The following is a 25,427-nucleotide window of genomic DNA, read 5'->3' as shown; positions in this document are numbered from 1 at the left end:
TCCAGTAGGCTTAGTTTAAAGAGATGGCAAATAGGAGTGGCAATATAGTCTGCCATCATCCTCAGTCATTTTCCATCCAAGTTGTCATTCCCAGGTGATTTGTCATTGTTGATAGACAACAATAATGTTTTTACCTCTTCCACACTCACTTTATGGAATTAAAAATGACAATGCTTGTCTTTCATAATTTGGTCAGTTATGCATGGATGTGTAGGTTCAGAGTTTGCTGTTGGCATGGCATGCCTCAGTTTGCTAATCTTGGCAATGTAATTACTGTGACACTGTGAGATCATCATCAGAGAACGATGACAGAGAGGCAGAACAAATGGACATGCTGTGTGTCTGTTGCTTCTACACTGCAGAAAAGGAAGACTCGGCATACAGACAGAGAGAGAGAGAGAGAAAGAGAGAGAGAGAAAGGGAGAGAGAGAGACAGAGAGAGAGAGAGAAATTGAGAGAGAGAGAGAGAGAAAGAGAGAGAGAGAAAGGGAGCGAGAGAGAGAGAGAGAAAGAGAGAAATGGAGAGAGAGAGAGAGAGAGAGACAGAGAGAGAGAGAGAGAGAAAGAGAGAAAGGGAGAGAGAGAGAGATGGAATGAGAGAGATAGAGAGAGGGAGAGAGAGAGAGAGAGAGAGAGAGAGAGAGAGAGAGAGAGAGAGAGAGAGAGAGAGAGAGAGAGAGAGAGAGAGAGAGAGAAAGACAGATAATATATTTTTAATATATTATTATTGTGTGTCTGTTGCTTCTACACTGCAGAAAAGGAAGACTCGGCATACAGACAGAGAGAGAGAGAGAGAAAGAGAGAGAGAGAAAGGGAGAGAGAGAGACAGAGAGAGAGAGAAATTGAGAGAGAGAGAGAGAGAAAGAGAGAGAGAGAAAGGGAGCGAGAGAGAGAGAGAGAGAAAGAGAGAAATGGAGAGAGAGAGAGAGAGAGAGAGACAGAGAGAGAGAGAGAGAAAAAGAGAGAAAGGGAGAGAGAGAGAGATGGAGAGAGAGAGATAGAGAGAGAGAGAGAGAGAGAGAGAGAGAGAGAGAGAGAGAGAGAGAGAGAGAGAGAGAGAGAGAGAGAGAGAGAGAGAGCTTGTGTGATGTGTGATCTCACCTCCTTCAGTGCTACGACTCCCACCAGTTTCCCAATGCTGGTAACATAGGCATGACTGAGACCCAGCAAGGAGAACAGAGTGTGGGTCTGTCAGAGAGAGAGGGGGAGGCATATTTGTCAATATCCTACAGCATGTAGTGTTTATAATGGCTTAAAGTGGCTACATAAGAGCACAAGGTGCTAGCTACAGTTGATACCTTGTGTAGGGAGGTTCTCTCCACCAGCTGAAAGGGGGAGGGATCAATCCGTATCTCCTCCATACTGATTGGCTTATCCAACTCTTCTTCTTCCCAGGCTTTGATCTGCATTAGCCAATCAGAGAGCAGAGAGGGTGATTGACAATATAAAGAGGGAATAATAATTTATGATGTTTGATTCTATTCGTGGAATCCTTTTAGAGCTACATAGAGTGCCCAGGTCAGGGAGTAGAGGTCGGGGATCAGGGATCAGGGGTTAGGGGTTAAAGGTTGTTCAGGGTTAGTGAGACACATTACCTCCTCTGAGGACATGGTGTCGGTGAGTGGAGGTGGGGTGGATTCCTGGAGAGAGGAAGAGAGAGAGAGAGAGAGAGAGAGTGAGAGTAAGAGTGAGAGTGAGAGAGAGATAGATAGAGAGAGCGGAAGAGAGAGAGAGTGAGAGAGAGAGAGAGAGAGAGAGAAAGAGATAGAGAGAGCGGAAGAGAGAGAAAGAAAGAGAGAGAGAGAGAGAGAGAGAGAAAAGAGGGAGTGTGAGATAGAGAGGGGGGGTGGTTCAGAGATTTGAGTTATTTTCTCCCTCCAGGTTTACAAAGGGTCAGATCAGATGCCCCCTTGTGGTGCTATTTCTCCATCACACAGAATGACTAACCTGCTCATTACATATCATATCATACATTATAGCAAGGTCATGCCATTGACGTGAGCGTGTGTCCCCTACTGGACAGAATGGGATATTGCTCCTCATTGAGCTACCAGAGGAAATTAGCTACCAGAGGAAAGCTTGAGGTTGATGTTGGCCTTAAGCACAGATCCAGGATCAGGTTGCCCTAGCCCCAATCCAAACCTCAACCATTATGGGAATGAAAAACATCTTCTAATATATCTGACCCTGTATCAGTGGTTACAGCCAACCTCTATCTTGATATGGAATGATACCTGAGCTTCAGCCTGGCTGGTTGAGGAAGAGGAAGAGGAGAAGAGGCGCTGAAATATTCCCCTCACAGACTGGAGGGAACGCTTCTCTGAAAGACAGGACAGGACAGACATTTAGAAGTGAGTAAATTGGGTAAACATTCTCACTCCAACACATTCTCACTCCAACACTTTTCTACAGAAGGTGCTGGTTAATTGTTGCAAACAAACCCCATGAGCAAACGCTAGAACAGCAGGTCTAATATAGATTCTGCTGTATTGATTGCTTATTGTAGATACAGTATGTGACAGTAGAGTAGTGGCCTAAGAGAACACACTTAATGTGTTGTGAAAAGTGTTATGAAATGTAATGTCATGTAATATTTTTTTGCCTTGGCAGCAGCTAATGGGGATCCTAAATAAATACAAATACAAACATGGATGCACTAGTAACAAAATAGCAATAGTGGGTACATCCCAATTCTATGACATTTTGTGTGTGTCATGTCACCTGAGCCGGTGTGATTGGTGGAGGACTCTTGTGGTTTGGGGGATGGGAGTGGCCTATTCTGTTCATCTTGTACTGGAGAGGTCTGGAGAACAGACAAAAGGGCTAACCAAGTTCATAACAAAGTATTACATGATGTTGTGGATAATTATAATGCATTATAAATGTGTTTATAAAGGCATTATAAGTATACTGATATTTATTCCTTTAATAAGTAAAAATCATATAAAAATATGATGCTATCGTTCAATCATTCCATCTATCCATCCATCCATCCATCCATCCTGTCACCTCTCCTCCCTCCTCGTCTACGAAAGTGAAGGACTCCCAGCCCTGGCCCGGTGACCCCTGACCCCTCTCAAAGACACGCCTCTCGGCCGAAAGCCACCAATCAGAGATGGCCTGCAGCTCTGTCCTCTCTATAGACCCCAATAGGATCATAGACTCTGAGGAGAGACAGGAGGAACAGGGAGAGAGAGAGAGAGAGAGAGAGAGAGAGAGAGAGAGAGAGAGAGAGAGAGAGAGAGAGAGAGAGAGACAAGAGAAAGAGAGAGAGACAAGAGAAAGAGAGAGAGACAAGAGAAAGAGAAAGAGAGAGAGACAAGAGAAAGAGAGAGAGACAAGAGAAAGAGAAAGAGAGAGAGACAAGAGAGGGATTTCAGTGGATGGATTTGTGTCATCTACGGTGCATGGCATCAAACATTCTAGAACATGTCTCACCTTTGGAGTCGACCAGAGGGATGGTTTTGAGGGAGGTGGAGTCTAGCAGATAGCCCAGCTCCCGATAGGTCGACTGGGAGGACAGGAATTTCACCTTCCGCACCATCATGTCCTCCACAAAGATGTTGTACTTACTGAGGGAGGAGAGAAGATATATGTGAACTGTGCCTGCTTGAGTCATAATAGCACACAAGGTTGCATGTACACTAGAACTGTTTGAGCCACAATGGCATACAGTTCTCTGCATAAACACTTATTAGAGCCATAATGGCATCCGTTCCAGTACCTGATGTGTCCGAGGCTGAGCTCGGGGAGGTATGGCAGTTTCTTGACCTGGATGATGGAGTCGTAGAGGGAGGGCTGCAGGCCCTGGGCCACCATGTTGGCCAGGATCACTGCCACCATCATGGGCAGGATGTGGGAGATCTGGCCTGTCAGCTCAAAACAGATCACAGCCGTGGACACCGTGTGGGTCACTGCCCCGGTCAGGGCCGCAGCACCTGGGATAAGGAGGGCGGGAGAGAGAAAGGGAGGGGAAGGAGAGAGGGAGGAAGGTAGGGGAAGGAGAGAGGGAGGGGAAGGAGAGAGGAAGGGAGAGAGGGAGGGGAAGGAGAGAGGAAGTGAGAGAGGGAGGGGAAGGAGAGAGGCAGGGAAAGGAGAGAGGAAGGGAGGGAGGTAGGGGAAGGAAAGAGGAAGGGAGGGAGGGAGGTATGGGAAGGAGAGAGGAAGGGAGAGAGGGATGAGGAGAGAGGGAGGGGGAGGAGAGAGGAAGAGAGAGTATAGAGGGAGGGAACGAGCGATCAGGAGTCACAAAAAGGCAGAAAGGGAAGGAGAGATGGTGTTAAATGACATCATTGTGTATGACAGGGTAATGAGCAGTCATTTTGATATGTATATATTATAAATACATCACATGCAACTCGTAATAAGACTAAGCAATTGGCCTAATAAACCCTACTTCATAAAGATAATTAACAATATGCAAGAGACTATGGTTGAGTTACAGTAATAGAACACTATGGTTGAGTTACAGTAATAGAACACTATGGTTGAGTTACAGTAATAGAACACTATGGTTGAGTTACAGTAATAGAACACTATGGTTGAGTTACAGTAATAGAACACTATGGTTGAGTTACAGTAATAGAACACTATGGTTGAGTTACAGTAATAGAACACTATGGTTGAGTTACAGTAATAGACAATGAAGAAATGTCTGAGAATGGATTCTAAATAGAAGTGTATTTAATTACTTTGTAAAATGAATGGATTCACATACAAGGCATACAGCTTCAGTTACAAAGCATTAACAAGCATTACAAGGCATTATTCCAAGCATGGTCAGAGAGAGAGCGAGAAACCATACCCTGAAAGGCCCTGCCCCAAAAGTTCATGGGGTGGAGAAAGAAAAGAAAGAAAGTATCTCACCACAGCAGGTCAGGAACAAATAAGAAAAAGACCAATGAACCTTTAATAAACATCTTGTTTGGACTCAAAACCTGAGTTGTTGACCAATAGTATTACTGTAAAGTTAACCTCCAATCAGATGTCAGACCTACATGATGTAACCTCTCAGAGGTGTGACAATGGGAGTTGGCAAGACCAACACAGAGAATGCTGAATTCCGAAGACAACACATAGCAAATTCTTGCATACAGCTGATAAGAAGAGTCCCTTCTGGGGCTGGCTGCCCTGCAACAGCAGCAAGGCAAGATGTGACTTCAGAGGAGACTCACCAATGACAGCATAGCCCCCGGGGAGGATGCGATAAACTATCCCATCAAACAGGATACCGTTTGGGAAGAGAGTGGCCATGATCTCTCCTACCAGACGCCCAAATGCTGCCCCTGGGGGAGAGGGGAGAGAGAAAGGGGAGAGAGAGGAGAGAGAATACTCAGTTGTGCTTTAGGACAGGTTTAGAGCATGTTTTAAGCCTGATGTCTGATACATCCTGTTTAGATTCCCAGGTCTGATCTCAGCCTCTTACCCAGTATGAACACTGGCATGAAGGCTCCAGACGGGATGGGCATCGTCGTGGAAACAGCAGACATCCAGAACTAGAACATTGAGAAGGTATGGGAATGACAGAGAGACCTAATACAAATCCTTTATAGAATCTACTAGAGAAACAATGAAAAGGTCAACTTCCAGAGAACGCGGGTGCAACTCTTTTCATGTTGATTTGATAGCCTGACCACAGCATAATACGAGAAGAAAAGTAATGTGTTCTGTTCCATGATGGAGGGAGGACGTACCTTCATGACGAAGAAGAGGAGGAGGATGAGGAAGACGCTGACGTCGGGGTGCAGCCAGGCTGAGGAGCGCCCCAGTCCGGGGGGAAGGGCGGTGGCAGACAGCTCGGTCCAGGTGAAGTTATCAAACAGAGAGTTAATACACTCTCTAGGCATCAGCTGAACAGAGAGAGAGAGAGAGAGAGAGAGAGAGTGAGAGACAGAGAGAGAGAAAGAGAAAGAGAGAGATCATTAATTTATGACCCCTCGTCACAGGTAGTAGAGAGTGAATTGCACTCAGTCATCACAATCAATCAATCAACCAATCAAATATATTTATAAAGCAGATGTCACAAATTGCTTATACAGAAACTCAGCCTAAAACCCAAACAGCAAGCAATGCAGATGTAGAAGCATGGTGGCTAGGAAAAACTCCCTAGAAAGGCAGGAACATAGGAAGAAACCTAGAGAGGAACCAGGCTCCGAGGGGTGACCAGTCCTCTTCTGGCTGTGCCGGTGGAGATTAAAAGAGTACATTGCCATTTAGTCTAGATTGTTCTTCAAGATGTTCAAACGTTCATAGATGACCAGCAGGGTCAAATAATAATCACAGTGGTTCTAGGTTATGACAGTGGTTCTAGGTTATACATCTCTGCATGAGCGGCTATACAGTGGTGTTGAAAGATTAATTTATCCGTATCACCTTAAAACCGCACTACAAAACATTATAGTTAACAGGGTTGCTTACTTCAGCCTGTAGGCAATACATGGATGTATTAAAGGTTATTCTATAAGTCCTGAGCATAAACTCTTATAAGCTCAATAATGCTCTCTGACCTCTCCAGCCATGAACTGGCCGAATCCAGGAGGAAAAGTCAGGGTGGCGATGACAAACGTCACTGCACCTGGGTAGATTAACCGACTGAACACACACACACACACGTAAACACACACGCATGCGCACAAATACAAATACAAAGACGCGCACACACACACACACACACACACACACACACACACACACACACAGACACACACACACACACACACACACACACACACACACACACACACACACACACACACACACACACACACACACACACACACAATATTATTAAACAACTGGGATACTCAACCGTTATAACAAAACACAATGCCATTACTTAAATGTGAAGCATTTTACGGTAATAACGTAAATTGGCAGGAATCTCATCCCAGTTCATTGTCTGGCTGTCAGGCTGTTGAGTTCATGGTAGGACACCTCTACTGCTCTGCCCCTCCTAATGTGTGAGCTCAATGTACCTTGACTGGTGAGTCAATGGCTAAGTGAATGTGTCTAACTGAGTGAATGGCTGGCTGTTAAGCCCTGCTTGTCTGTGTCAATGTCCTGTAACAGATTACTTTGTAAGAAGAGGCTACCCAAATGAAACTCATCTGGAATGGAATGTGGAAAGTGTCAGGGATCTGGGTAATAGTGTCTGCTAAGCATTACAATTGTGAAGACATTTGAGTGAGTGTAACAGTGTGTGTGTACTGTGTGCGTATGTATGCGAGTGCGTGAGTGCGTGATGTCTCACTGCTTGGTCAGAAAGCGTGTGAGAGCCGTCTGTCTCCTCATCACTAGAACCACCTGTCTGTTCAGGTAGACGAAGAAGGCCCCCAGGAACCCACAGGAGATTCTACAACAGACAGACAGAGAGTCAGGAACCCACAGGAGATTCTACAACAGACAGACAGGGAGTCAGGAACCCACAGGAGATCCTACAACAGACAGACAGGGGACAGAGAGTCAGGAACCCACAGGAGATCCTACAACAGACAGGGGACAGAGAGTCAGGAACCCACAGGAGATCCTACAACAGACAGGGGACAGAGAGTCAGGAACCCACAGGAGATTCTACAACAGACAGACAGGGGACAGAGAGTCAGGAACCCACAGGAGATCCTACAACAGACAGGGGACAGAGAGTCAGGAACCCACAGGAGATCCTACAACAGACAGACAGGGGACAGAGAGTCAGGAACCCACAGGAGATCCTACAACAGACAGACAGGGAGTCAGGAACCCACAGGAGATTCTACAACAGACAGACAGGGAGTCAGGAACCCACAGGAGATCCTACAACAGACAGACAGGGAGTCAGGAACCCACAAGAGATTCTACAACAGACAGACAGGGAGTCAGGAACCCACAGGAGATTCTACAACAGACAGACAGGGGACAGAGAGTCAGGAACCCACAGGATATTCTACAACAGGGAGTCAGGAAGACACACACACATTGATCCCCACACCATCACAAAGTGGGTGAAGTTCAGTTGAAGACTGTAGGGTCAAAAAGGGGTGTGTAGAATATTTACTAAGCGCTCTCACCCAATGATAGCAAAGGCTGGGAGCTCCTGCAGGTCGAAGGGGAAATCCATCCGGAAGTTGGTTCGGAAAAGAGCTGTAATGGTGACTGTGACAGGGATAGCGAGAGAGTGAAAGCTGATCCTATTCTAAAACACCTGGCATGAATAAACATATGACATCACCATGAGAGAAAAGGTGTACAGTGGGATTCAGTTGTTCTGGAGAGGAAATATGTGTGTGATGCGATGCTGCCTCCATGGCTTACCTGCATCTTTGTTCCACACAGACAGCACCCTGAATATGAAGGCACTGAAGGTGGCAGCGAAATACCCTCTCCAGTAATTCCTCACAGCAAAGTAGGTAGATGTGACCTCAATGCTGAACAACACCCCTGGAGAGGAGAGAAGACGAGGGGGAGGACAAGAGAGAGAGAGAGAGAGAGAGACAGAGACAGAGACAGAGACAGAGAGAGATGGATGGATGGATGGATGGATGGATGGATGGATGGATGGATGGATGGATGGATGGATGGATGGATGGATGGATGGATGGATGGATGGATGGAGGGAGGGAGGGAGGGAGGGAGGGAGGGAGGGAGGGAGGGAGGGAGGGAGATAGATTTGAGTTTAAGTGAACAGAATGAGCACACACACACACACACACACACACACACACACACACACACACACACACACACAGAATAGCTAAATACTCGAGAGCAAAACAAACATCAGAGCGAATCAGAGACATGACTGTAGGCAAGATGAATGGATATTATAAAAGACAATATTTGAAAAGTAGAGACAAGCTTTAATGATTTTAGCTGAGTGTTTCCATTCTATGCTGAGGCTATCTGGGCACTGTAGATTACTGTTACAGGAAGGGGAGAGCAGTGGGGGGTTAGAGAGAGAGGGGGATGTAGAGAGAGATAGAGGAGGTTAGAGGGAGAGAGAGAGAGGGGGGATGTAGAGAGAGAGGGGGGGTTAGAGAGAGAGAGAGGGGGATGTAGAGAGAGATAGAGGGTGTTAGAGGGACAGAGAGAGGTGGATGTAGAGGGAGATAGAGGGAGTAAGAGGGAGCGAGAGGGATGTAGAGAGGGAGAGGGGGTTAGAGGGAGAGAGAGGGATGTAGAAAAAGATAGAGAGGGTTAGAGGGAGAGAGAGAGGGATGTAGAGAGAGATAGAGGGGGTTAGAGGGAGAGAGAGGAAGAGGGATGTAGAGAGAGATAGAAAGTGGTGGGAATGACATGGAGAGTTATTCAGAAAGGTAGAGCAGGGGTTAAAGAGGAGGATAGGATTGTGAGAGTGGTATAGAAAGAGGTGTAGTAAAGGAGTGATAGTGGTATAGAAAGAGGTGTAGTGAAGGAGTGATAGTGGTATAGAAAAAGGTGTAGTGGAGGAGTGATAGTGGTATAGAAAGAGGTGTAGTGAAGGAGTGATAGTGGTATAGAAAGAGGTGTGGTGGAGGAGTGATAGTGGTATAGAAAGAGGTGTGGTGAAGGAGTGATAGTGGTATAGAAAGAGGTGTAGTAAAGGAGTGATAGTGGTATAGAAAGAGGTGTAGTGGAGGAGTGATAGTGGTATAGAAAGAGGTGTGGTGTAGGAGTGATAGTGGTATAGAAATAGGTGTAGTGGAGGAGTGATAGTGGTATAGAAAGAGGTGTAGTAAAGGAGTGATAGTGGTATAGAAAGAGGTGTAGTGAAGGAGTGATAGTGGCATAGAAAGAGGTGTGGTGTAGGAGTGATAGTGGTATAGAAAGAGGTGTGGTGAAGGAGTGATAGTGGTATAGAAAGAGGTGTAGTAAAGGAGTGATAGTGGTATAGAAAGAGGTGTAGTGAAGGAGTGATAGTGGCATAGAAAGAGGTGTGGTGTAGGAGTGATAGTGGTATAGAGAGAGGTGTGGTGAAGGAGTGATAGTGGTATAGAAAGAGGTGTAGTGAAGGAGTGATAGTGGTATAGGACGAGGTGTGGTGAAGGAGTGATAGTGGTATAGAAAGAGGTGTAGTGAAGGAGTGATAGTGGTATAGAACGAGGTGTGGTGAAGGAGTGATAGTGGTATAGAACGAGGTGTGGTGAAGGAGTGATAGTGGTATAGAACGAGGTGTGGTGAAGGAGTGATAGTGGTATAGATTGAGGTGTAGTGAAGGAGTGATAGTGGTATAGAACGAGGTGTGGTGAAGGAGTGATAGTGGTATAGAACGAGGTGTGGTGAAGGTGTGATAGTGGTATAGAAAGAGGTGTGGTGAAGGAGTGATAGTGGTATAGAAAGAGGTGTGGTGAAGGAGTGATAGTGGTATAGAACGAGGTGTGGTGAAGGAGTGATAGTGGTATAGAAAGAGGTGTGGTGAAGGAGTGATAGTGGTATAGAACGAGGTGTGGTGAAGGAGTGATAGTGGTATAGAACAAGGTGTGGTGAAGGAGTGATAGTGGTATAGATCGAGGTGTAGTGAAGGAGTGATAGTGGTATAGAACGAGGTGTGGTGAAGGAGTGATAGTGGTATAGAACGAGGTGTGGTGAAGGTGTGATAGTGGTATAGAAAGAGGTGTGGTGAAGGAGTGATAGTGGTATAGAAAGAGGTGTGGTGAAGGAGTGATAGTGGTATAGAACGAGGTGTGGTGAAGGAGTGATAGTGGTATAGAAAGAGGTGTGGTGAAGGAGTGATATTGGTATAGAAAGAGGTGTGGTGTAGGAGTGATAGTGGTATAGAAAGAGGTGTAGTAAAGGAGTGATAGTGGTATAGAAAGAGGTGTAGTGAAGGAGTGATAGTGGTATAGAAAAAGGTGTAGTGGAGGAGTGATAGTGGTATAGAAAGAGGTGTAGTGAAGGAGTGATAGTGGTATAGAAAGAGGTGTAGTGAAGGAGTGATAGTGGTATAGAAAGAGGTGTGGTGAAGGAGTGATAGTGGTATAGAAAGAGGTGTAGTAAAGGAGTGATAGTGGTATAGAAAGAGGTGTAGTGGAGGAGTGATAGTGGTATAGAAAGAGGTGTGGTGTAGGAGTGATAGTGGTATAGAAAGAGGTGTAGTGGAGGAGTGATAGTGGTATAGAAAGAGGTGTAGTGGAGGAGTGATAGTGGTATAGAAAGAGGTGTGGTGAAGGAGTGATAGTGGTATAGAAAGAGGTGTAGTAAAGGAGTGATAGTGGTATAGAAAGAGGTGTAGTGGAGGAGTGATAGTGGTATAGAAAGAGGTGTGGTGTAGGAGTGATAGTGGTATAGAAAAAGGTGTAGTGGAGGAGTGATAGTGGTATAGAAAGCGGTGTAGTAAAGGAGTGATAGTGCTATAGAAAGAGGTGTAGTGAAGGAGTGATAGTGGCATAGAAAGAGGTGTGGTGTAGGAGTGATAGTGGTATAGAAAGAGGTGTGGTGAAGGAGTGATAGTGGTATAGAAAGAGGTGTAGTAAAGGAGTGATAGTGGTATAGAAAGAGGTGTAGTGAAGGAGTGATAGTGGCATAGAAAGAGGTGTGGTGTAGGAGTGATAGTGGTATAGAGAGAGGTGTGGTGAAGGAGTGATAGTGGTATAGAAAGAGGTGTAGTGAAGGAGTGATAGTGGTATAGAACGTGGTGTGGTGAAGGAGTGATAGTGGTATAGAAAGAGGTGTAGTGAAGGAGTGATAGTGGTATAGAACGAGGTGTGGTGAAGGAGTGATAGTGGTATAGAACGAGGTGTGGTGAAGGAGTGATAGTGGTATAGAATGAGGTGTGGTGAAGGAGTGATAGTGGTATAGAAAGAGGTGTGGTGAAGGAGTGATAGTGGTATAGAACGAGGTGTGGTGAAGGAGTGATAGTGGTATAGATTGAGGTGTAGTGAAGGAGTGATAGTGGTATAGAACGAGGTGTGGTGAAGGAGTGATAGTGGTATAGAAAGAGGTGTAGTGAAGGAGTGATAGGGGTATAGAACGAGGTGTGGTGAAGGAGTGATAGTGGTATAGATCGAGGTGTAGTGAAGGAGTGATAGTGGTATAGAACAAGGTGTGGTGAAGGAGTGATAGTGGTATAGAAAGAGGTGTGGTGAAGGAGTGATAGTGGTATAGAAAGAGGTGTGGTGAAGGAGTGATAGTGGTATAGAACGAGGTGTGGTGAAGGAGTCATAGTGGTATAGAAAGAGGTGTGGTGAAGGAGTGATAGTGGTATAGAACGAGGTGTGGTGAAGGAGTGATAGTGGTATAGAAAGAGGTGTGGTGAAGGAGTGATAGTGGTATAGAAAGAGGTGTGGTGAAGGAGTGATAGTGGTATAGAACGAGGTGTGGTGAAGGAGTGATAGTGGTATAGAAAGAGGTGTAGTGAAGGAGTGATAGTGGTATAGAACGAGGTGTAGTGAAGGAGTGATAGTGGTATAGAAAGAGGTGTGGTGAAGGAGTGATAGTGGTATAGAAAGAGGTGTAGTGAAGGAGTGATAGTGGTATAGAAAGAGGTGTGGTGAAGGTGTGATAGTGGTATAGAACGAGGTGTGGTGAAGGAGTGATAGTGGTATAGAAAGAGGTGTAGTGAAGGAGTGATAGTGGTATAGAAAGAGGTGTGGTGAAGGTGTGATAGTGGTATAGAACGAGGTGTGGTGAAGGTGTGATAGTGGTATAGAAAGAGGTGTGGTGAAGGAGTGATAGTGGTATAGAAAGAGGTGTGGTGAAGGAGTGATAGTGGTATAGAACGAGGTGTGGTGAAGGAGTGATAGTGGTATAGAAAGAGGTGTGGTGAAGGAGTGATAGTGGTATAGAACGAGGTGTGGTGAAGGAGTGATAGTGGTATAGAACAAGGTGTGGTGAAGGAGTGATAGTGGTATAGATCGAGGTGTAGTGAAGGAGTGATAGTGGTATAGAACGAGGTGTGGTGAAGGAGTGATAGTGGTATAGAACGAGGTGTGGTGAAGGTGTGATAGTGGTATAGAAAGAGGTGTGGTGAAGGAGTGATAGTGGTATAGAAAGAGGTGTGGTGAAGGAGTGATAGTGGTATAGAACGAGGTGTGGTGAAGAAGTGATAGTGGTATAGAAAGAGGTGTGGTGAAGGAGTGATATTGGTATAGAAAGAGGTGTGGTGTAGGAGTGATAGTGGTATAGAAAGAGGTGTAGTAAAGGAGTGATAGTGGTATAGAAAGAGGTGTAGTGAAGGAGTGATAGTGGTATAGAAAAAGGTGTAGTGGAGGAGTGATAGTGGTATAGAAAGAGGTGTAGTGAAGGAGTGATAGTGGTATAGAAAGAGGTGTAGTGAAGGAGTGATAGTGGTATAGAAAGAGGTGTAGTGGAGGAGTGATAGTGGTATAGAAAGAGGTGTGGTGTAGGAGTGATAGTGGTATAGAAAGAGGTGTAGTGGAGGAGTGATAGTGGTATAGAAAGAGGTGTAGTGGAGGAGTGATAGTGGTATAGAAAGAGGTGTGGTGAAGGAGTGATAGTGGTATAGAAAGAGGTGTAGTAAAGGAGTGATAGTGGTATAGAAAGAGGTGTAGTGGAGGAGTGATAGTGGTATAGAAAGAGGTGTGGTGTAGGAGTGATAGTGGTATAGAAAAAGGTGTAGTGGAGGAGTGATAGTGGTATAGAAAGCGGTGTAGTAAAGGAGTGATAGTGCTATAGAAAGAGGTGTAGTGAAGGAGTGATAGTGGCATAGAAAGAGGTGTGGTGTAGGAGTGATAGTGGTATAGAAAGAGGTGTGGTGAAGGAGTGATAGTGGTATAGAAAGAGGTGTAGTAAAGGAGTGATAGTGGTATAGAAAGAGGTGTAGTGAAGGAGTGATAGTGGCATAGAAAGAGGTGTGGTGTAGGAGTGATAGTGGTATAGAGAGAGGTGTGGTGAAGGAGTGATAGTGGTATAGAAAGAGGTGTAGTGAAGGAGTGATAGTGGTATAGAACGTGGTGTGGTGAAGGAGTGATAGTGGTATAGAAAGAGGTGTAGTGAAGGAGTGATAGTGGTATAGAACGAGGTGTGGTGAAGGAGTGATAGTGGTATAGAACGAGGTGTGGTGAAGGAGTGATAGTGGTATAGAATGAGTTGTGGTGAAGGAGTGATAGTGGTATAGAAAGAGGTGTGGTGAAGGAGTGATAGTGGTATAGAACGAGGTGTGGTGAACGAGTGATAGTGGTATAGATTGAGGTGTAGTGAAGGAGTGATAGTGGTATAGAACGAGGTGTGGTGAAGGAGTGATAGTGGTATAGAAAGAGGTGTAGTGAAGGAGTGATAGGGGTATAGAACGAGGTGTGGTGAAGGAGTGATAGTGGTATAGATCGAGGTGTAGTGAAGGAGTGATAGTGGTATAGAAAGAGGTGTGGTGAAGGAGTGATAGTGGTATAGAAAGAGGTGTGGTGAAGGAGTGATAGTGGTATAGAACGAGGTGTGGTGAAGGAGTGATAGTGGTATAGAAAGAGGTGTGGTGAAGGAGTGATAGTGGTATAGAACGAGGTGTGGTGAAGGAGTGATAGTGGTATAGAAAGAGGTGTGGTGAAGGAGTGATAGTGGTATAGAAAGAGGTGTGGTGAAGGAGTGATAGTGGTATAGAACGAGGTGTGGTGAAGGAGTGATAGTGGTATAGAAAGAGGTGTAGTGAAGGAGTGATAGTGGTATAGAACGAGGTGTAGTGAAGGAGTGATAGTGGTATAGAAAGAGGTGTGGTGAAGGAGTGATAGTGGTATAGAAAGAGGTGTAGTGAAGGAGTGATAGTGGTATAGAAAGAGGTGTGGTGAAGGTGTGATAGTGGTATAGAACGAGGTGTGGTGAAGGAGTGATAGTGGTATAGAAAGAGGTGTAGTGAAGGAGTGATAGTGGTATAGAAAGAGGTGTGGTGAAGGTGTGATAGTGGTATAGAACGAGGTGTGGTGAAGGAGTGATAGTGGTATAGAAAGAGGTGTGGTGAAGGAGTGATAGTGGTATAGAAAGAGGTGTGGTGAAGGTGTGATAGTGGTATAGAACGAGGTGTGGTGAAGGAGTGATAGTGGTATAGAATGAGGTGTGGTGAAGGAGTGATAGTGGTATAGAAAGAGGTGTGGTGAAGGAGTGATAGTGGTATAGAACGAGGTGTGGTGAAGGAGTGATAGTGGTATAGAACGAGGTGTGGTGAAGGAGTGATAGTGGTATAGAACGAGGTGTGGTGAAGGAGTGATAGTGGTATAGAAAGAGGTGTGGTGAAGTACAGCAGAGAGGTCATAGTGTAGTGGTATAGAACGAGGTGTGATGAAGGAGTGATAGTGGTATAGAACGAGGTGTGATGAAGGAGTAATAGTGGTATAGAACGAGGTGTGGTGAAGGAGTGATAGTGGTATAGAACGAGGTGTGGTGAAGGAGTGATAGTGGTATAGAATGAGGTGTGGTGAAGGAGTGATAGTGGTATAGAACGAGGTGTGGTGAAGGAGTGATAGTGGTATAGAACGAGGTGTGGTGAAGGAGTGATAGTGGTATAGAACGAGATGTGGTGAAGGAGTGATAGTGGTATAGAACGAGGTGTGGTGAAGGAGTGATAGTGGTATAGAACGAGGTGTGGTGAAGGAGTGATAGTGGTATAGAAAGAGGTGTAGTGAAGGAGTGATAGTGGTATAGAACGAGGTGTGGTGAAGGAGTGATAGTGGTATAGAACGAGGTGTGGTGAAGGAGTGATAGTGGTATAGAACGAGGTGTGGTGAAGGAGTGATAGTGGTATAGAACGAGGTGTGGTGAAGGAGTGATAGTGGTATAGAACGAGGTGTGGTGAAGGAGTGATAGTGGTATAGAACGAGGTGTGGTGAAGGAGTGATAGTGGTATAGAAAGAGGTGTGGTGAAGTACAGCAGAGAGGTCATAGTGTAGTGGTTAGGGAGTGATACAGTACCTCCTAGAGGAGTGCCGAAACAGCAGCCCACCCCCACGGCACAGCCCACTGTCAGAATGTCTGTGTAACCACAGGGGTTCTACTGACACAGAGAAGAGAGGGAGGAGAGAGGAGGAGAGGGAGGGAGGGGAGGCGAGAGACAGAGGTAGAAAATACAGAACAGCACAGCAGAGAACCGCCAAACCAACCAAGCTCACCAAAGAGTCACACAAGCCCTGAGCAAATCATCAAAATAGACAGAGACAGAGAGAGACCAGACAGACAGAACATGCTGTCTAGTCAATATGACAAAATGCTCAGGCCATTGCAGATAGAATTACTTACACCCAGCAAATTCATTATTCAGTATACAGTTATTTCCATTCTATACAATACATTTCTATCTGTAACATTCTATGCATTGCACCCCACTGCTCCATAACCCCCAGGTCTCTGGTGCTGCCATGGAGAGGTGCATGTAGGGATATGTGGGCGGGACTTGCCTCCCACGGGGGCGGCGAAGCAGGTGGCCACTCCCACAGCACACGCACATACCAGCAGGTCCTGGTTATGGGCACTACTCTGGGGGCAGGGGTCCACGGAACAAATGAGAGGTGGTGGGTGGGTGGAGGGTGAGGGGATAAACAAGGGGGGAAAGAGAGAGCGGAGAGGGAGTGGGAGAGGAGAGGAAGGGGAGAACATGGGAGGCAGGGATGGGGAGGAGAGAAATGTGTGAAGGGAGAGAGGGAAGGGAAGAGCGAGGGGAGGGGGGAGACAGAGACAGTCACGGGAGGTCAGTGTTAATACACATGCCAGACATAACCATCACACTATTAATACACAGACAATGTGTGGGAGACTGATGAGCCTAAACAAAGACAAGAGGGAAGGAGGGAGAGAAAGAGACAGAGAGAGTGAGAGACAGAGAGAAGAGAGAGAGAGAGAGAGAGAGAAGAGAGAGAGAGAGAGAGAGAGAGAGAGAGAGAGAGAGAGAGAGAGAGAGAGAGAGAGAGAGAGAGAGAGAGAGAGAGAGAGAGAGAGAGAGACAGTCATAACCGCAACAAGAACATGAGTTGTGAGACTTAAAAAATACACAATTAAGAGGTCAGACATGACAGAGCGACAGCCTCACAGCCACATTCCATATTACTGTTATTACTCAGGTCAAATGTCATGCTAGTCAGAGTGGGAGTTGCTGGGAGTTGTAGTTTGTTTTGGTCAGGGCTTCGGTTTACCTCATACACTCCAGAGAAGATGGACATGATTTTACTCAGCACAGCAGCACAGATACTGGCAATGTGGACGAAGGGACCCTAGGAAGCACGGGAGGGAGGAGGACAGAGTCAGTCACACACTTGAGGTAGAAGTTACCCTTCTCCAGTCCCCACAGATCTAGGATCAGATTACCCTTCCCTTAATCCTAATTCTTAACCATTAGGGGGATGAGAAAATACCAGACCTTGTATCAGTGGTTGGGGAAATCTCTTGCTATTCACAGAGACAAAGAGCACAGAGCACAGAGGTAGACCCACCATACACATGATCTGCATAGACATGGACAATTTGCTCTGACTTAAATTCTTATTAACTAGGGCACATTGTATCAGCAAAGATTAATCATGATATGATTTCTTTGTTTGATAGTTGACAAGCCTCCATAAATGGAAAATGTTGAGGAGTTGAGTAAATTTGTTTCTGTCCCACAAGGGGTGGAGGAGAAAACACAACAGAAAATGATTTATTATACTGCTCACTGGGAGAGAAGGAGGCAGAAAGGAGGAGAGGGGGAGGGCAGATACAGTAAGGGAGGAAAGTAAGGAAAGAGAAGAAGAGGAAGGGAAGAAGCAGAGAGATAAAAAGAGGGTGAGATAATAGATACAGAGAGAGTTAGAGAAAGAGGTCAGGGAGAGAGAAAGAGGTCAGAGAGAGAGAAAGAGAGAAAGAGGTCAGAGAGAAAGAGAGAAAGAGGTCAGAGAGAGAGAAAGAGGTCAGAGAGAGAGAAAGAGAGAAAGAGGTCAGAGAGAAAGAGAGAAAGAGGTCAGAGAGAAAGAGAGAGAGAGGTCAGAGAGAAAGAGAGAGAGAGGTCAGAGAGAGAGAGAGAGCAAGAGAGAGAAAGAGAGAAAGAGGTCAGAGAGAAAGATAGAGAGAGGTCAGAGAGAAAGAGAGAGAGAGGTCAGAGAGAGAGAGAGAGCAAGAGAGAAAGAGCGAGAGAGAAAGAGAGAGAGGGAGAAAGGGATGGATGGAGGGAGGGACGGGGGAGAGAAAGAGAGCGAGAGAGAGGAAGTGAGAGAGGGAGAGAGATAATAATAATAATTGGAGGAGAGGAGTAGGTCCACCTCTTTCCCCACGGGCATGCCACTGCCCAGGCCGGCGGTCAGCCCGATGACTTTGGCCACAAAGGCTTTAAGAGTTAGATACTCCTTCAACACCACCCCTCGCAGAATGGTCTTCAGCTCAGGAATACCAGAACCTACATGAGACAGAACAACAGAGAGAATGTTGGAGAAAAAGAGTGAACGATAGGTAGATCCTGGAAACAGAGCAGTTATATCCCATTTATGTACTTTTGGGCAACCAGGTGGGAGATAGAGATGGAGATAAGGAGAGCAACACTATGCTCAGTACCTACCTATGGCCTGAGGGGCGACTATGTTGCAGAAGAGGGAGGCAAACATGACGAGGACCATGGGGTAGACGACCCAGGCCAGGTACTGGATAAGGACATTCCCCCTCAGCTCCCCGTGCATCCACTTATATGCTGGGAGAGGGGAGAGAGGAGGAGGAGGAGGAGGAAGGTAGATTGGAGCAGTGGGTTACAATCTTAAAAAAAAGGTTATATCTAGAACCTAAAACAGTTCTTCGGCTGTTCCTATAGGAGAATCCTTTGAAGAACCCTTTTTGGTTCCAGGTAGAACCCTGTTGGGTTCCACGTAGAACCCTTTCCACAGAAAGTTGAAACCAAAAAAGGTTCTACCTGGAACCAAAAAGGGTTCTCCTATGGGGACAACCAAAGAACTCTTGAATAATTTTTTCTGTGTGTAGCGCAGGGAAGAGCAGGGAAGAGTGTAGAGCAGGGAAGAGCAGGGAAGAGTGTAGAGCAGGGAAGAGTGTAGAGCAGGGAAGAGCAGGGAAGAGTGTAGAGCAGGGAAGAGTGTAGAGCAGGGAAGAGTGTAGAGCAGGGAAGAGCAGGGAAGAGTGTAGAGCAGGGAAGAGTGTAGAGCAGGGAAGAGTGTAGAGCAGGGAAGAGCAGGGAAGAGTGTAGAGCAGGGAAGAGCAGGGAAGAGTGTAGAGCAGGGAAGAGTGTAGAGCAGGGAAGAGTGTAGAGCAGGGAAGAGCAGGGAAGAGTGTAGAGCAGGGAAGAGTGTAGAGCAGGGAAGAGTGTAGAGCAGGGAAGAGCAGGGAAGAGTGTAGAGCAGGGAAGAGTGTAGAGCAGGGAAGAGTGTAGAGCAGGGAAGAGTGTAGAGCAGGGAAGAGCAGGGAAGAGTGTAGAGCAGGGAAGAGCAGGGAAGAGTGTAGAGCAGGGAAGAGCAGGGAAGAGTGTAGAGCAGGGAAGAGTGTAGAGCAGGGAAGAGTGTAGAGCAGGGAAGAGCAGGGAAGAGTGTAGAGCAGGGAAGAGCAGGGAAGAGTGTAGAGCAGGGAAGAGCAGGGAAGAGTGTAGAGCAGGGAAGAGTGTAGGGAAGAGTGTAGAGCAGGGAAGAGTGTAGAGCAGGGAAGAGTGTAGAGCAGGAAGAGCAGGGAAGAGTGTAGAGCAGGGAAGAGTGTAGAGCAGGGAAGAGCAGGGAAGAGCAGGGAAGTCTGTAGAGCAGGGAAGAGCAGGGAAGAGTGTAGAGCAGGGAAGAGTGTAGAGCAGGGAAGAGCAGGGAAGAGTGTAGAGCAGGGAAGAGTGTAGAGCAGGGAAGAGCAGGGAAGAGTGTAGAGCAGGGAAGAGCAGGGAAGAGCAGGGAAGAGCAGGGAAGAGCAGGGAAGAGTGTAGAGCAGGGAAGAGTGTAGAGCAGGGAAGAGCAGGGAAGAGTGTAGAGCAGGGAAGAGTGTAGAGCAGGGAAGAGCAGGGAAGAGTGTAGAGCAGGGAAGAGTGTAGAGCAGGGAAGAGCAGGGAAGAGTGTAGAGCAGGGAAGAGCAGGGAAGAGCAGGGAAGAGCAGGGAAGAGCAGGGAAGTCTGTAGAGCAGGGAAGAGTGTAGAGCAGGGAAGAGTGTAGAGCAGGGAAGAGCGTAGAGCAGGGAAAAGCAGGGAAGAGCAGGGAAGAGTGTAGAGCAGGGAAGAGTGTAGAGCAGGGAAGAGCAGGGAAGAGCAGGGAAGAGCAGGGAAGAGCAGGGAAGAGTGTAGAGCAGGGAAGAGCAGGGAAGAGCAGGGAAGAGCAGGGAAGAGCAGGGAAGAGTGTAGAGCAGGGAAGAGCAGGGAAGAGCAGGGAAGAGTGTAGAGCAGGGAAGAGCAGGGAAGAGCAGGGAAGAGCAGGGAAGAGTGTAGAGCAGGGAAGAGCAGGGAGGAGTGTAGAGCAGGGAAGAGCAGGGAAGAGTGTAGAGCAGGGAAGAGCAGGGAAGGGCAGGGAAGGGAAGGGAAGAGCAGGGAAGTGTGTAGAGCAGGGAAGAGCAGGGAAGAGCAGGGAAGAGCAGGGAAGAGCAGGGAAGAGTGTAGAGCAGGGAAGAGCAGGGAAGAGTGTAGAGCAGGGAAGAGCAGGGAAGAACAGGGAAGAGTGTAGAGCAGGGAAGAGCAGGGAAGAGTGTGGAGCAGGGAAGAGCAGGGAAAAGTGTAGAGCAGGGAAGAGCAGGGAAGAGCAGGGAGGAGCAGGGAAGTGTGTAGAGCAGGGAAGAGCAGGGAAGAGCAGGGAAGTGTGTAGAGCAGGGAAGAGCAGGGAAGGGCAGGGAAGAGTGTAGAGCAGGGAAGAGCAGGGAAGAACAGGGAAGAGTGTAGAACAGGGAAGAGCAGGGAAGAGTGTGGAGCAAGGAAGAGCAGGGAAAAGTGTAGAGCATGGAAAAGCAGGGAAGAGCAGGGAGGACTAGGGAAGTGTGTAGAGCAGGGAAGAGCAGGGAAGTGTGTAGAGCAGGGAAGAGCAGGGAAGGGCAGGGAAGGGCGTAGAGCAGGGAAGAGCAGGGAAGAGCAGGGAAGTGTGTAGAGCAGGGAAGAGCAGGGAAGAGCGTAGAGCAGGGAAAAGCAGGGAAGAGCAGGGAAGAGTGTAGAGCAGGGAAGAGTGTAGAGCAGGGAAGAGCAGGGAAGAGCAGGGAGGAGCAGGGAAGAGCAGGGAAGAGCAGGGAAGTCTGTAGAGCAGGGAACAGCAGGGAAAAGCAGAGAAGAGCAGGGAATTGTGTAGAGCAGGGAAGAGCAGGTAAGAGCAGGGAAGAGTGTAGAGCAGGGAAGAGTGTAGAGCAGGGAAGAGCAGGGAAGAGCAGGGAAGAGCAGGGAAGTGTGTAGAGCAGGGAAGCGCAGGGAAGAGCAGGGAAGAGCATGGAAGTCTATAGAGCAGGGAAGAGCAGTGAAGTGTGTAGAGCAGGGAACAGCAGGGAAAAGCAGGGAAGAGCAGGGAATTGTGTAGAGCAGGGAAGAGCAGGTAAGAGCAGGGAAGTGTGTAGAGCAGGGAAGAGCAGGGAATAGTGTAGAGCAGGGAAGAACAGGGGAAAGCAGGGAAGTGTGTAGAGCAGGGAAGAGCAGGGAAGAGTGTAGAGCAGGGAAGAGTGAAGAGCAGGGAAGAGCGTAGAGCATGGAAGAGCAGGGAAGAGCAGGGAAGTCTGTAGAGCAGGGAAGAGTGTAGAGCAGGGAAGGGCAGGGAAGAGTCAGGGAAGAGCAGGGATGAGCAGGGAAGAGCAGGGAAAAGTATAGAGCAGGGAAGAGCAGGGAAGTGTGTAGAGCAGGGAAGAGCAGGGAAGATCAGGGAAGTGTGTAGAGCAGGGAAGAGGAGGGAAGAGCAGGGAAGAGCAGGGAAGTGTGTAGAGCAGGGAAGAGCAGGGAAGTGTGTAGAGCAGGGAACAGCAGGGAAGAGCAGGGAAGAGCAGGGAATTGTGTAGAGCAGGGAAGAGCAGGTAAGAGCAGGGAAGTGTGTAGAGCCGGGAAGAGCAGGGAATAGTGTAGAGTAGGGAAGAGCAGGGAAGAGCAGGGAAGAGTGTAGAGCAGGGAAGAGCAGGGAAGAGCAGGGAAGTGTGTAGAGCAGGGAAGAGAAGGAAAGAGCAGGGTAGTGTGTAGAGCAGGGAAGAGCAGGGAAGAGCAGGGAAGTGTGTAGAGCAGGGAAGGTCAACATCTATAAACTTCAACATCGTCCCCACAGTGACCGTACGCACATATCACAACCAGAAGCCATGGATTACTGGCAACATCCTCACTGAGCTGCTGCTTTCAATGAGCGGGACACTAATCCAGATGCTTATATGAAATGTTGCTACGTCCTCCGACGAACCATCAAATAGGCAATACAGGACTAAGATCGAATCCTACTACATTGGCTCTGACGCTCGTCGGATGTGGCTGGGCTTGCAAACTATCACAGATTACAAAGGGAAACCCTGCCGAGAGCTGACCAGTGACGCAAGCCTACCAGACGGGCCACCCCCAGATGGTGAGGGTAGGCAACAACACATCCGCCACGCTTACCCTAAACACGGGGGCCCCTCAGGGGTGCGGGGGGCCCCCTAAAGGGGTGCGAGGGGCCCCCTAAACACGGGGGCCCCTCACGATGGTGGTAGGCCTGAACGATGAGACAGCCTATAGGGAGGAGGTCAGAGACCTGGCAGAACAACCTCTCCCTCAATGTGGGCAAGACAAAGGACCTTATCGTGGACTACAGAAAACGGAGGGCAGAACACGCACCCATTCACATCGACATTGCTGTAGTGGAGCGGGTCAAGTTCCTCGGTGTCCAAATCACTAAGGCCCTATCATGGTCCAAATGCACCTACACAGTCATGAAGAGGGCACGACAATGCCTCTTCCCCCTCAGGAGGCTGAAAAGATTTGGCATGGGCCCTCAGATCCTCAAAAAGTTCTACAGCTGCTCCATTGAGAGCATCTTGACTGGCTGCATCACCACTTGGTATGACAACTGCTCAGCATCTGACGCCAAGGCGCTACAGAGGGTAATGCATACGACCCAGTACATCACTGGTGCCGAACTCCCTGCCATCCAGAACCTCTATACCAGACGGTGTCAGAGGAAGGCCCCAAAAATTGTCAAAGACTTCAGCCACCAAGTCATAGTGTTCTCTCTGCTACCGCACGGCAAGCGGTACCGAAGCGCCAAGTCTGGGACCAAAAGGCTCCTGAGCAGCTTCTAACCCGAAAGACATAAGACTGCTGAACAGTTAATCAAATGTTTGCACACTCACTAGACTCTACCCACACACTCACACATACTATACTGACACACCAACACACACGCTACATAAGCTCACACATACAAAACACACACACACACACACACATGCATATGTATGGCAACTGCTCGGCATCTGACCATAAGGCTCTACACAGGGTAGTGCGAACAGCCCAGTACATCACTAGGACCAAGCTGCCTGACATCCAGGACCTATAAAATAGGCGGTGTCAGAGGAAAGCCCATTAAATTGTCAGAGACTCCAGCCACCCAAGTTATAGACTGTTTCCTCTGCTACCGCACGGCAAGCGGTACCGGAGCGCCAAGTCTAGGACCAAAAGGCTCCTTAACAGCTTCTACCCCCAAGCCATTAGACTGCTGAACAATTAATCAAATGGCCACCGGACTATTTACATTACATTACACTGCTGCTACTTGCTGTTTATTATTTATGCATAGTCACTTCACCCCTTCCTACATGTACAAATTACCTTGACTAACCTGTACCTCCGCACACTGACTCGGTATCGGTACCCCAGGTATATAGCCTCGTTATTGTTATTTTATTGTGTTACTTTTACTTTAGTTTATTTGGTAAATATTTTCTTAACTCTTCTTGAACTGCACTGTTGGTTAAGGGCCTGTAAATAAGCATTTCACAGTAAGGTCTACACTTGTTGTAGTCGGCGCATGTGACAAATACAGTTTGATTTGATTTGACACCACACACACACTCACACACACACATAGACACACTTTCATGCTGCTGCTACTCTGTTTATTATATATCCTGATTGCCTAGTGACTTTTACCCCTACCTACCTGTTCATACAGTATTACCTTGATGACCTCAACTACCTGGTAGCCCTGCACATTGACTTGGCACTGGAACTCCTTGTATTTGGCCTCGCTATTGTTCTCATTGTCTTATTATTGCCTTTTTTATTCAGCAAATATGTGTCTTACTTCTTAACTCTGTATTGTTGGGAATGGGCTCGTAAGTTAGCATTACACTGTAAAGTCTACACCTGTTTAGTTCGGCGCATCTCACTAATAACATTTTATTTGACTTTATTTGACTTACCTAGGGGTTAGGGACAGGGGGTTGACTTGGAATTGGGTAGCAGGCCTAAATTGAGGTAAAATAGCTCATGATATTGATCATCAGTTTTCATCCTGTCTTGTATGGCCATCTAGTGAGGGTACCTGGCCTGCTACAGCCACAGTGGATTACGGGGACTGTAGTCATGTACCTTGTAAGCTCTTGGCACTGGTGTAGTCCATGCTCCAGCTGACCAGGGCCATGGTGAGGCCTAGCAGCACCAGGAAGATCCAGTCCTCCCCCAGCTTGGTCACGATGTACCGCTGTATACGAGCCACACAGTCTGGACCAACACAATAAGTTATATTACTGTATGTGTTTAGGCCTCAATATAACGTTTACCGGGGGTTATTTACAGTGATGTAGATAGAACTAGTCCTTGTCTCTCACCTTGGCATTTGGAGTAGGGGCGTGGCTTCTTTGTGGAGGAGGTGTGGCTGAGATATGACTCCATGGTGACGGGGTTGGGATGTCGTTGGCCACGCCCCCGTCTGGCATTGACCATGTTGTTTTCTCCTGTCTGTTTCCTCCATTGTCTCTCTGTCAGCAGCCGTGTGGCTTCCCGCCTGGCAAAGCTACCCAGTTGTTCCCTGTACTCCCCGTAGAGCTGGACAGAGCAGAGACTACATTACCCAGGAAGCAATGTTAAATCTACATTACATTACCCAGAAGGCCCAGCGGGTTCCCTCTACTCGCCCATGGACATGGACAGAGCAGGATACTACATATACTTACCAAGAGCACCTCCCTGGATAGAGCAAAGACTATATAGTATTACCCAGAACCCCTTGCAGTTTCCTGTACAGAGCAGACTTCATAACCCAGAAAGCATTGCAGCTCTATTCACTACCAAGAGGCTCCCTGTAGGCCTTCTCCCCATAGAGCTGAACACTGAGGTAAAAGATTACATTAGCAAGAAAGCCCAGAAATCCCCAGGATGCAGTAGGGTTTTTTCATGTGTTGCATTGTCTTGAATTTGAGGTTAGGGAAGAAAGGCAGATGAGAGAGAGAGGAAGTGATTGGGAGTGGGAGGGCGAGAGAATCAGAGGAAATTAAAAGGGGGATCATAAATCGGAGCAGTAGAGAAAACTGGATCCGGCACAGTGGGATAGCTGGAGATAACGAGGTAGAGAGGGAATGTGCGGCGTATCTGTAAGGGATACACACCAACCTGAATACCCTGCCGCAGGCCAGAAATAGACAAAATGGGCCAAGAGATCGGAAAAACCCCTCCCTGAGTGGAA

General features: G+C 47.3%; 1 protein-coding gene across 1 annotated transcript in view; it reads right to left on the bottom strand.

Annotated features, from left to right (window-relative positions):
- The window catches only part of LOC120047255 (chloride channel protein 1-like), a 31,684-nt gene extending 6,915 nt beyond the window's left edge, over window positions 1-24,769 (bottom strand). Inside the window, exons 1-21 of the mRNA XM_038992783.1 lie at window positions 24,574-24,769; window positions 24,335-24,466; window positions 18,416-18,544; window positions 18,123-18,256; window positions 17,022-17,099; window positions 15,808-15,886; window positions 8,290-8,415; window positions 8,046-8,130; window positions 7,250-7,351; window positions 6,507-6,591; window positions 5,694-5,849; window positions 5,426-5,495; window positions 5,175-5,285; window positions 3,725-3,938; window positions 3,439-3,572; window positions 3,010-3,164; window positions 2,722-2,803; window positions 2,235-2,320; window positions 1,596-1,640; window positions 1,299-1,403; window positions 1,102-1,188 (exon numbers count right to left, since the gene is read on the bottom strand). Of these exons, the coding sequence (XP_038848711.1) occupies window positions 1,102-1,188; window positions 1,299-1,403; window positions 1,596-1,640; window positions 2,235-2,320; window positions 2,722-2,803; window positions 3,010-3,164; window positions 3,439-3,572; window positions 3,725-3,938; window positions 5,175-5,285; window positions 5,426-5,495; window positions 5,694-5,849; window positions 6,507-6,591; window positions 7,250-7,351; window positions 8,046-8,130; window positions 8,290-8,415; window positions 15,808-15,886; window positions 17,022-17,099; window positions 18,123-18,256; window positions 18,416-18,544; window positions 24,335-24,466; window positions 24,574-24,688 (2,310 nt within the window). The 5' untranslated portion in view covers window positions 24,689-24,769. The remainder of the gene's footprint in view (window positions 1-1,101; window positions 1,189-1,298; window positions 1,404-1,595; window positions 1,641-2,234; window positions 2,321-2,721; window positions 2,804-3,009; window positions 3,165-3,438; window positions 3,573-3,724; window positions 3,939-5,174; window positions 5,286-5,425; window positions 5,496-5,693; window positions 5,850-6,506; window positions 6,592-7,249; window positions 7,352-8,045; window positions 8,131-8,289; window positions 8,416-15,807; window positions 15,887-17,021; window positions 17,100-18,122; window positions 18,257-18,415; window positions 18,545-24,334; window positions 24,467-24,573) is intronic.
- Between the last annotated feature and the right edge of the window lie 658 nt (window positions 24,770-25,427).

The sequence above is a fragment of the Salvelinus namaycush genome, chromosome 5, assembly GCF_016432855.1.
Source record: "Salvelinus namaycush isolate Seneca chromosome 5, SaNama_1.0, whole genome shotgun sequence".
NCBI lineage: Eukaryota > Metazoa > Chordata > Actinopteri > Salmoniformes > Salmonidae > Salvelinus > Salvelinus namaycush.
Note: the sequence above shows the minus strand (reverse complement) of the source record. Positions and strands in the feature narration are given on the sequence as shown.